Genomic DNA, 12,476 nt, shown 5'->3' on the forward strand with positions numbered 1-12,476 from the left:
AAAGAAAAAAAAAACATTACCTGAAAATATCTGCACATTAAAAGTGCATCTGTTTGATCAACCCTGAATGGTAACTTAAAAATACAGAAAAAGTAAAAAACTTCTGTTGTATCTCAAGGTGCAAAAATTGATACTTCTTCACCTGGTATAAAAGAATACAAAAATCAAGCTTGACCATTTCAAAGACTTTCAGTCAAAAGGAAAGAGGGGATCATGGGAGAAAACAGAGGATGTGACAGACTGAAGCTCACAGTGAGAGACCCTAACACAGAACAGGTGAGGAGAGAGAGAATGAGCACAGGGAGAGGGGGGGGGGGGGGGGGAGGAGAGGAGAGGAGAGGAGAGGAGAGGAGAGGAGAGAGAGAGAGAGAGAGAGAGAGAGAGAGAGAGAGAGAGAGAGAGAGAGAGAGAGAGAGAGAGAGAGAGAGAGAGAGAGAGAGAGAGAGAGAGAGAGAGAGAGAGAGAGAGAGAGAGAGAGAGAGAGAGAGAAATGATTCTGGAGTGAGCAGTGAGTGCAAACATTGTCCAGGCCCGAGCTGATTGGCAGTCTGGGTCCACATGTAGGAACAGCAGGCAGGTTTTTGGGGACACTACATGTTAAATCTAAAGCTCCATGCCTGGTCTCAAGTCCACTTGACATTCTCACATTGAAATGGCTTCAGGGACAGGGGGGGAAATGTTGGGAGTGTGGAGTGAGTTCACCCCTGCCTGCCCGGTCTGCTAAGAGAGGAAAGTCGGGAGATGATAAAGGAGGAGGCGGTGTTGAGATCAACCCTGGCCTGAGTGCTCCAGCTCCCTCAGGAGGTGGGAAGCTCAAAGGAGATGAACTGCTTCAGTCTCTCCAGGTACTGGGCGTAGAGTTCGATGTCGTTGTGTCCCGCTCCCTCCACCCACAGAGGCTCTACGGCGCGAGGGCAGCGCTCATACATGGCCAGGCCGTGGGAGAAGTCGATCACCTCATCCTCTGTGCCGTGGATCACCAGCACCGGGGACGCCACCTTAGACACCTTGTCAATACTGTGGAAGAGAAAGACATGATGTTTTAAGGATGTGTTGGATTGAAGTCAAACTGTTTCAACTTGTTAGTGTGGAAAAGTCACTGAAGTGGACTTATTAGGTTCGGACCACATGAACATGAGAACACATTTGGGAACGATGGGGAGAAGAGCATTCTTTCTGATAGCAGCTCAGTACATCGGTACACGTTATCCTCACTATAATACTACTTCATTTAAAAGCACATCTCAACATAAACCTTCCAAATCACATTTTTACTCTGAGGACAAAATGTGTCCTTCAAAAGGAATTATAGTTTGTGTTTGTTGGATCCTTTCTTTCTTTTTAAAACAAAAACTGGATTATTGTTGGGATGTTAAATGTTTGCTTAATCATGTTATTGTTCATTTAAATTGACATGGTGGACTTTACAGCAGTTTATATTGGTCCTTGTTAGAGATTAGTTCTCTTTCAGATGTTTCAGTCACACATGTAAAATGCAGAGAGAAGCTTGTCTCGTTCCACAGAAAATAACATTTGAATGTGTCCATGTAGACAGTGAGTGAGCTCTGTCCTGTGGTCTGGATGGAACTGTGTAAAGCTCCAGTCTCTGTTATGCATACTGATTCCTCACTAATCACACTCACCCATAACTAAGTGTAGCAGCTCAGCCTCTGCTGTGCCCTGCTATTAAGATAGAGGTTAGTTGGAAGATTAACACATTGTGAGCTAATGTCATTCCAGACAGGACAAAACTATTATCCTGTTCACTCTTTAGCAGGAATAAACACACATTATTATAGCAGACGTCTGTCATGTGTGTGTTATTTCTCCCTACATTTCTATCAATGTGAGCATGAAGCTACACACTGTTACACTGGCTAACATTTGGTTTGCAGACATGGACTATTAGTGTTGAAGTGTGATAGCCTGTTACTTAAACAGCCCAGTGTCAAATCAGATTAATTTCAAATCTCTTATAAATGATAATTATATTTAGCTGTCAATATCTGCAGTAATCAATTCATTGCCAATTATTTTGATAACTGATTCATCGTTTGGAGTCATTTTATAAGAAATGTTTGAAAGTGGAAAGTTTCTCTGTGCTCATTGAAAATCCAGTTTTAAAAGGGGTGTGTCCTGTGACCAGGATTTGTGACATCACAACTAGTTTGGAGCCAATCCTGGCTAAATTCAACTGACCCAAGTGTGATGTAGAAACTGGAAGCCTGCAGTGAACAAACACTGAGAATGACTTTTACTGTGAAGGAGGAGACGTGTGAAGTAAATGCTAAATGGACTATACATAGTCGTTTCCACCACTACATGTCACATTCACCCATTCACACACATTCATTGCACAACACTGGCACAGCCATCAGGAGCAGTTAGGGGTTAAGTATCTCAAGGACACATGGACATGTGGACTGGAGGAGCCGAGATTCAAAGTGCTGATCTTTGGGTAAGTGGACAACCTGCTCTATCTGCTGAGCCACAGCTGCCTCCTCAGCCAGACAAAGTAGCAAATATGTTTGAAATAAAATATATTTGCATTTTCATAGACTGGAATTTTTAATGAGGGTCAAAGAATATATGTCATTTTAAGGATTTGAATGTGTTAATTATAATTTTTTGTGGAAAAACATATCAGTAACGGGGAACCTGGGTAGAAAATTCATTTATCACCTCTGCTCTGACCCACAGTGATAAAAGGTAATAGTGTCCATGTCTAGATATCTTCTCTAATTGCTTTTAAGATGGTAGGGCCACTTAACTCCAAGATCCTGCTGATCAGAAGACTGATATTTATTGTGAGGTTTCTATATAAAAGGGTGCAGAGTCAGGATGTGTTGATTAAAAAGGGAGAATCTCATTTTTACTAAACTTATTTTTTTTATCCAGAAAGTTGGCCAAATGCTTCTGTAAGTTTTAACAAGCTGCATTTATGCAGAATTGGCTGCATAAATGTTAACCAAGGTGCATTTTTGATTTTGTAAAAACATGAAATAATAAGTGTAGTGTGTAGTGAGGCAGCTGTGGCTCAGGAGGTAGAATGGCTCATCCACTGATTGGAAGATCAGAAGTTCAACTCTCAGTTGATTTGGGTCAAAGTGTCCTGGGTAAGGGTCTCTGTGCACTTTTAACATCACATTTAATGACTTTTAAGACCTTTTTAAAACTTCCTTAAGGATACCAATGCTGAGACATATAATAATATGAAGTAATTTATAAAAGGACTGTAACTAATGATTAGTTTCATTATAGTTCCAACTGCTATTATATAAGTTGTTTGGTTGGTTATGTAAAATAATCAGAAAATAATAATAATAATAATAATGATAAATAACATAAACTGAAGAAATATAATTACACTCAGATGAAATGTCATGTCATTACTCCTACAGTTACACATATTTTAACACATTTTTAGACCTTGAATATCAAAAACTACATTTAAGACATTTTAAGGATCTGCAGGGAGCCTGACTGTCACTGGTGTGTGAGTACATTAGCTCCTCCTGATGAGCAGGCATCTTGCACATCAGTATGAATGTGTGTGTGAATGAGTGAATTTGGTAGACTAGAAAGGCGCTAAACAAATGCAGTCCATTTATTTCCATCTTTGTTCTGTTAATCTAAAACAGCTTGTGTGATCAGGAGGCAGCTCTTGTAGTGCTGACATATTGCATATTAATGAGTTCAAATTCATGAAATGATCATACAATGTTTGACTTTATTTGAAACCACAGTTAGATATGAGCTTTACTGTTAAGGCCCATATGTATTCAGGCTACATTCATTAGTGTAGGAACGTTGTCTGTATAAAAAGGTATGGGAGTAAACAAAGAACATGCTTAAAGCCAAGAGGCAAATACACACACAAAAGCAGACCAATATCAGTCTCTTATCTGTGAGTGAGCAGTTCTGTTATATATCAGGTGGATGAGCTCTGGAATAGTCTGAGGTACTGTGAGTAGCTGGTGAGTGGCCTCTTAATGAACAAAAATGAATAACTCACATCAGTTTGGAAGTGTGCTCCATTAATAGTAAGGATGAGCTTGCTGGGTGTATGATGCTGTAGCAGTACTCTATGCTGCAGGGGTTTCCCTGATGTCCAGTGTAGCTCCACAGGTGTGTCATGGTGGATGTAAAACAACTTTCTCTCCAGGTCAAGCTATTCTTACTTGTAGATTTTAGGAAGTTTTGCTAGTCTTCCCACCACAGCAGCAGTTTGAGCCTTGCAGTAGTTGTGGTGGGGTGCTGTGGTCTAGTCTCTCCACCTTAAATCCAGGACATACCATAGGATACCCTTAACTACTCATCTCCAGCAGACCATCCTCCAGGCCCAATAGCAGATTCCAAGTGCACTGCATTCATTTCTGCTGTTCTACCGGTCCTCCAGCCCCCCTATATGCATCTCAGCATTACTCAATCTGTTCAATATGGCACAGATGTCTTTTTTCACTTCTTTGATAGAGTCATTAAGTTCAACACATTAGGCTGGTGGCTCTTCATCATCCATCATTTGTTTGTAGACTCTGTCTGCATCTCTTCCATCTCATCTCACACTGTGTTGTTCCAGCAGACATCCATGCAGCAGTATACCTTTGTGTATATTTAATTACAGCTTGCAGTTTGAAGTGATTGATTTTTATATTAGGAGGTAGAATTTTAACAAATGTAAGGTCTGTAGTCGCAGACGCATTTGCACGCCATTCCACTCTTGTCATGTGACCCTTGCACAACTGAATCTTTAGTAGAATTAGCTTGAATGGCAGAGTGTTGGATCACACAGTTCTATTTAAATGTCAGAAAACAAAAAAAAAAACTATCTGCAGAAATATTGAGGAAGTACTGAAGACTGCACAAATAAGACAAAAAAACACACATACACCTATAGATGCTTAACACATATAGTCAACAATGAACAAGCAGGTCCCTCATATCTACACTTATTGTAATATTCCTAACCATTCTACACTGCAGATTGAAGTCTGTGGAGACACAGCACACTCATTACATTTTAACATCCTCTGACTGTTCATAATACGGTCACACAAGCTGTGATCCATCATGTGACCCAACTATGAACCAACCAAGGTGGCAGAATACATCGCTAACAAACTCTCCTCCACTGTGGAAACATCTAAATGTTAGTATTTGGTCATAACATGCTGTTGTATTTAACAGAATACATGTTACAAGTAGTGTTTGTGGTTTTGGTTTAAACACATTTAGCAGTGAGGCGTTTAGTCATTCATTCATCCTTTATAGTTGGCTTCCTACAGACTCTCAGAGAAAAAGAACTCTCCTTTAATTACTTGATTATCAGTTTGAATACATGGTCAACATGAAGAATAAGGCAGCAGCTGTAGAATGTTCATATTACATTACAGTTGAGGTTAGTAATGTGCATGAGTCCATATTCACTGCATACTCACACTCCAAAGTCCACCTCTGAGCTATGGTCCTTTCTTTCTTTTTTTCTTCATTGAAAAACTTTAATCAAGAGTGGAGCAAGTTGTCCAGTATGCTGGAGAGCATTTTTCACTTTCAGCCACAAGGAGAAGCCCTAATCTTCTATAAAGCAGCTCCTTCTTGTTTTGAGGTAGAACCTGACACACAACTGATTTTTTACACTCGTCCTCTGTCATTTTGACTCGGTAGTAAGTTAGCCTGCTAGCTAGCTGACTGGAGTGAACATAACACTGATAAAACCACAGAAAAGTTGAGCGTGGGCAAACGTTGAGAAAGTAAAGGATGATCTTTCCACACCTCCTCTATCTATGCTAGACATGAGCTACTACAGTGTAAATACTACAGCAGGCTCATTGGACTAAAGAGAAGTAGTCAGAGAGATACCCAGATGTAGATTCAGTGTGTAATCATTGTAAAATGATTACATCTTCAGATCTACATACACTTCGGAACTGCTCCAAACCGACACTTTATTGGCATTGTGTGTTTAAAATGCTAGCGGAGGTCCTTGAGGTGACTGTAGCCCCCTGCCTGGAGTACCCTATCTCACTATGACTTCCTGGCTTTCTGTACGCTGCTCGCTCGTCGCCTCATCCTTCTGAAATGGAAAGATGCCATCCTTCCATATCACACACAGTGGATCAGGAGTATTTTATATTATATGAGACTGGAGAAAATTAAACACATCGTGAGGTTCGTCTGGCAAATTCTATAAAATGTGTCAATCTTTTCTGAGATTCACAGAAGAGGAATCAGAGTTGCATGAGAACACCTGACTACGGGACGACTGGCTGTGTGATTATTTAATATCCCGCTCAAATTATAAAAAAAATGTTTTTTTCCCCTTTTCTTTCTTCTCTTTCAATGGTATTGCCCACACTATCATATCAACACTGACATTTGATATGTAAGCCGCTGTATTATTTATTAATTTAGTCTTTGTTCCCTCTGTGCATCTTTATTATTTACTTTTGGGGGTGTGGGTGGGGAGGGGGATTTGTTCTATAAGTGTTTCTGTTCATGTCTTCAAAAAGGCAATAGACTAAGTAAAAAAAAAGAAAAAAGAAAAAAGTGAAGGATAATCTCATCAGCTGTGAAACATGTATCGTGGTTCCACACACGCAGACAATGCTACCTCATCTGAAAAAGCATCCATCTGCTGTGACAGCTACAGCTAGCCCTGATCACCAAACTAATCTGTCAACATTTGGAACGGGTCCTCGAAGATGTGACGGAAGCTACAGTGAGATATCTACATCTCTCTCGCCAACGTGACTGTAAAGGATCTGCTGCCTGTTATCTGTGTGGAGGGGAAATCATTCAGACAGCTGATGGCTGATATGAACTAGGCGTTGTTTATGAGGTGACATCAGCACTCTATACCCATTCTAAACTCACATAAGGCCATGCTGATTTGCTGTGTGTGTGTGTGTGTGTGTGTGTGTGTGTGTGAGTGAGAGTGAGAGTGAGAGACTCACCTAGGGAAAGCATCGAAGCAGTAGGTCTTGCGTGTATCGGGGAAGGCCACTCGTAACCCTGACATGAGTGGGGAGTGCAGGATGACGGCGGCACATTCATAGCGAGCTGCCAGGTCGATGGTGGGCACGGTGCCGATGCTCTGACCGTACAGGATGATGTTCTCTGGAGCGACACCATATCTGTAACACACACACACACACACACACACACACACACACACACACACACAGAAACTTAGATCTCACATGGAAATAACAGAGCAGTGTGTCAAGTTCTGTCTGAGTGTGTGAATGCACATTGACACTGAGAGACAAACTAGAATAATACTGTTGGCTTTTACCTGTTACCAACATCTGTAAGCTGGACCCAGGAAATCATTTAATGATACAGAGCAGCCAGCCAGAGGGAAAAAAGTTTAGCTGCAAAAGCCCAAATTTGGTGGTGATTATTCCATCATATACAATGACCTTAATTCATGCATAATTTAATGAGTTTGAAATTAGACTTCAAAGTTGTGTAAAACTCAGCCTTTTTCTTTGCTACCAAACACTGTGGGAGTAACCCTAACCCTAACCCAGTCACCACTTCTACCAGAAACATGGACGCTACGTCTGAGAGCTTTCTGCTGCTAACTCACCTGCTAGCTCGGCGGCTAACTCAGCTATCTGTAGACTGTAGTAGTAGTAGTAGTAGTGTTTGCTGAATGTATATATACCTCTGCAGCAGCAGGGGCAGGTTTATGATTTTCAGACCCGCCCACTAAATCCTGAACACAGAAATGTTGAAACACAGTTTGTGAAGCCTAGCTCCACAATTCAAATCTAAATGGTTGAAATGCTTTTTACACCTTTTTTAGAAATACATTTATGACCTATTTAATGTGTTTAGAAGAACATGTCTGAATTGACTTTACATGGTCTTTAGTTAAAAATAAAAAATGATTAAACACATGAGTAACCTGACTCAAATCATGTGATTCTACTGAATAAAAATCCACTTTCATCATCACGGTCATCCTGAGTGAGGCACAGTCAGCATTTTCCTCATGAGACTTCTACTCAAGGCCTGTTACTTTGACAACACTCCTTGTTTTAGTGTGTGTTTGTGTTAGAGCTGGCTCTGCTGTAAAAAGTGCAATATAAATAAAAGATAATGAATCGTTAAACTAACCTAATAACTGATGTTTAGAGTGGATGTGTAATGATCTATTGTTAAATATAACTACTAAATGCTGAGAGGGTAAGTCCAATTGATTGAATAAATAGTGTAAGCACAAATGAGCAGTCCATGTACTATTGTACAACACTGACAGAAAACATGGGTACACTGACAGGGACTGAGAGGGAGAGCCACCTAACTCATCTCAAGACAGTGGTGGGAACACAGACACACAGACAGACAGACGGACAGAGAGAGAAGGATAAGACCTTTGTTGAACAGACTGCTTTGACAAAGGGAGTGTTAGATGTATGCTATGAAGTGATGCCATCATAACAGCTCTTCAGATAACAGCTTGTGTTGAACTAATCTGTTGGCTAGAACAAATCCTGCATCTGATAAAGCAGCAACTGAAGTGAACTGAGCAGTTGTCCTGATAGCAGATTACGACCCCACACATGGATGGACAAAGTACCCTCAGGTTACCAGCTGATTCACAAACACTGGACTTTGGCGCATGTGACAGCACAGGTTGGACTAACCTGACGATAAGAGCCACAGTTTATGTAATAGTGACAGTATCAGTTGTTCTGGGTATAAGCCATGGTTTAATCGTACTGACACTTTTACAATCATGTCAAACAGGTTATTAAAAGGAGATACCAGTCAAAATATTAAACAGATTAATAGTGACTATATATTTTATCTATGAAAAGTTTCAAAATGACTTCCAGAATAAAAGTAGTGAAAATTAAATCTATACAGAGCACATACCGAGTCCATATGTCCATGTGTCCCTGGGTAAGACCCCAAATTGCTCCTGTGAATGTTAGTTCCTCCTGTCATCGGTGTATGAATGTGTGTTAATGGATGAATGTGACATGTAGTGTAAAAGTGATTTGAGTGGTCAACAAGTCTAGAAAAGCCTGTTCCAGACCAGGTTAGTTTGCCAGCATAAGTTGCCGTGGTAACTGAGCTTGAACTAGCAGCTCATCAACAGTAAGTGCACAAGAGGATGATAGCATCAACCTGTTCAACCACCTTCACCAGTAGAGAGAGCTAAATGGAAGATATTACATTAAGGTCTTCATTGTGTTATCATTCCATTGGACTGTACAGTGTTTTCTCTCTTCTGGTTATTAGTGAGGCAGAGTCCAAGAAGCCAGAGAGAGGGACAGGGATTCAGGTCAGCTAACACTGTTTGAGTCAGTGGAAGAGAAAAGAACAGCAGACATGGTGAGTTCATGTCAGGATGAAATCATCACTAAATCACTGGCCTACAAAGAACAAAGAACAGGATGTCCTGTAGATCTGTACAGAGGCTGTGGTTGAAAACAAAGCTCCAAAATACTCAATCCAACAAGACGACTACTAAAGAAATCCAAAACATGTACCTAAAAGTAAACTGTGGCACTGTCAGCTGCACTTTGCATTTATAACTGATCTCTGAACACCTTCCATCACACTAGCATGGGAAGTGAAAGACAGCAGCTCTGTGTGTGTGTGTGTGAGTGTGTGTGTGTGTGTGTGTGTGTGTGTGTGTGTGTGAGTGTGAGTATGAATGTTGTTTTATATCCCTCCTCCCATGAACCAGGATCAGCTGCTTTGGAAATCATTTAAATGTTATCCTTGGAGAGACCCTGAAGACTGAACGAGTGGATGCTGCTATGAGGCCTGCACAAGTGTTCTCAAAAAGAGTTTACCAGCAGTGCTGTTCTGCTTGTCTCCTTAAAATTCCCCACAGGTGCTCGATAAGGTTGAGGTCAGGTGATATTCTTGGCCAGTGCAGTACTTTACCTTGTTCTTTAAGAATGCAGCACAGTCTTTATCAGGTTGAAGAAGTACCTGAAGACCCAGAGTGTGAAGTGTGTCTCTTTCAATTCCTCCACACCTTCAGCACTCATACAGCCCTATAAGACCCTGACCATCACCATACTTCACTGTGGGGCCTATGCACTCCTCTATCTTACAACATTATACATTCTGGATGCCTCCAGGTCCAAAATGATGGACTTGGTTCATTCTGTCCAATCAGATAATGTTGCTGCAGCACTATCTCACATTATATTCAAACCTATATGATGAATAAGTCCCAAAACCAACCTGTAAATCCTATGTTGTCATATTTTTGAAGTTATTTAATTTCTTTTGTATTTGTGCACAACTTATATAGTTAAAAATATTGTATCAAATGCGAAAAGTAAATTATCTAAATATAAAATGACTAATTGACAAAATAAAGAAACATGTTGTCTATTTCTATTTTTAAAACCTCACCAACATCATTGTGACAGAACCAGCAGTTTAAAAAAAAGATACAAATTAAAACTCCTGATTATTATTACTATTATTATTATTTTAATAATATAATTGTAATATATAGGTAGAAACGTATTAGATATGAAATGATCCCTCATGCATGAATCACTTTAGGTAGGCAGGCAGCTTTGGATATAACCATGTCCTCATGAATATGTGATGATATAAACAGTACCAAAGTCTTAAGGTCAGCACATTGGGGGCAATTCTACAAGTAATACCCAGCTGTTTCATAGCACACGGAGGAAGACCACTGTACTGCCAGAAGAGCAGAGAAAAACAGGGTGATGAAGGAAGAGTGTATTGAGTCAGCCTGTTTGACCACAGACTCAGCTGAAGTGATTCAACTTCATCTCCACTGTTAACATTGGCCATGAAAGAACTTAACTACAATATTATCCAACATCCAACACCAAGTGTCAGCTGTTCCTTTAAAAAAGACAGGAAGTCAAAGGGTTGACTCAGGCTTCTCCACAGCCAAATGTAATAATCTACTGCCTGGTTCACAGTGACAGGATGTAGATGTTTTCATGAGTTCACTCAGTTCTGAGGAACAGAGACTTGACCCAGAACTCAAGTCAGACCAAGTCCAAAGTCTACTCAGTCTTATCAGGTTGGGTCTCAGGTCTGTATGTCAATGTGTCAAATACCCAAGTGGATCCAAAGAGACCCAATTCAAGTAGGAATGGATATGGAGAGCCAGACTGGTCAGTACTGACATATGTATACACTCCTGGACAAACAATGCTGCTAACAGTATTTAGCTCTAACATAGCTAGTGTAGGTGGCAGTAATGCACCTGGACTTAACCACCTGCATTAAAATGGAGAGAAAGAAGAAGAGAGTGCTGCACATCCAGCTGCTGGCCAGAGTGAGTCAGACAGAGAGGCTGGAATCTATGAAGTGAAGAGGAGGTACAAATGCAGTCAACCAGGATTTTCTTGGGACGTTAAATAGTCTAGTAAAAGAATTCATTAGATTAGAAGAATTTCCCTCCAGACATTTATTAAGGCATATAAAAAAAAAAATTTTTTTAATATTTTTTTTACATTATGGCATTGGCTCCTTATCCCTAATTAACAATTTTAAAGTCTATGGATATTCAAATATTGTTTCATTGCAGTTAAAGCGCTGGACACAAAATGGCTTCAGGTTTCTCCATCACACCTGTATAAGTTAAATATTGGACTAGCTTTAAAAGCAGTTGTGATGTTGCATATCATGTTTTTGCACAGTGAAACTCAAACATCCCAGTGAAGGAACAGGAAGAAAAACACATTTCTAAGTTTAAGGAGTGGCATCATTTGGAATGAAGGGAAACAGAAACACTGGGTTTAATGAAAACATCTGTCCAAATACTCGGAATGGTACTTCCAAACAAATAAAGATGATGAGGGCTTAAAATGGGCTTAAAATATCACAAAAATAATCATGTTTCAAAAAAAACAAACAGCAGCTCAGCTTGTTTGAGTGCTTTGGAAGGTCTTTTATATCAGTAAATACTAGCTTGTTGATGATGAGATGAATGCTGAGAGAGCTTCAGGTGTGCTTTAGAGTGTCCAGCATGTTTTAAGCAGGCCAGTCTCAGTGGAAGGACACAGGAAACACATTACACAGTCCTTCAGATAAAAATGAACTGAGCAGACATTATGTCACTTGTTTTCTGATAAAAATCACAGCTGTATTTTTCAGGTTGGATACTTCATTAAAGCCATGTGGGGGAGTTGTATCAAAAAAGGATTTAGTAGAAAAGTGGCACCCTGCATTACAAATCACTTTGGATTACAATTAGTAAGCAGTGCTGGCTGGTGGGTTTGTCCTGACTGAAGCCTAAGGCCTTCAGCTGGACTGCTTTCAGTTGGACTGCCAGCAGCAGAACTATGAAGGATGAAAACAACAGATATGAAGTCCAATGCGAAATGATTTCAAAGCACAATCATTCACAAAACACTTCGATTAATGATTAGATAGTGCTTTATGTCCTGATGATGACAATGTTTAAGCCTTCAGGAATGTAAAGGACTACTGTAATTACTGTAAAAACT

General features: G+C 40.1%; 1 protein-coding gene across 1 annotated transcript in view; it reads right to left on the bottom strand.

Annotated features, from left to right (window-relative positions):
* Positions 1-797: 797 nt before the first annotated feature.
* The window catches only part of abhd17c (abhydrolase domain containing 17C, depalmitoylase), a 32,352-nt gene continuing 20,673 nt past the window's right edge, over positions 798-12,476 (bottom strand). Inside the window, exons 2-3 of the mRNA XM_053315760.1 lie at positions 6,954-7,133; positions 798-1,017 (exon numbers count right to left, since the gene is read on the bottom strand). Coding sequence (XP_053171735.1) covers positions 798-1,017; positions 6,954-7,133 — 400 coding nt within the window. The remainder of the gene's footprint in view (positions 1,018-6,953; positions 7,134-12,476) is intronic.

This window comes from Scomber japonicus, chromosome 1 (genome assembly GCF_027409825.1).
Source record: "Scomber japonicus isolate fScoJap1 chromosome 1, fScoJap1.pri, whole genome shotgun sequence".
Taxonomy (NCBI): domain Eukaryota; kingdom Metazoa; phylum Chordata; class Actinopteri; order Scombriformes; family Scombridae; genus Scomber; species Scomber japonicus.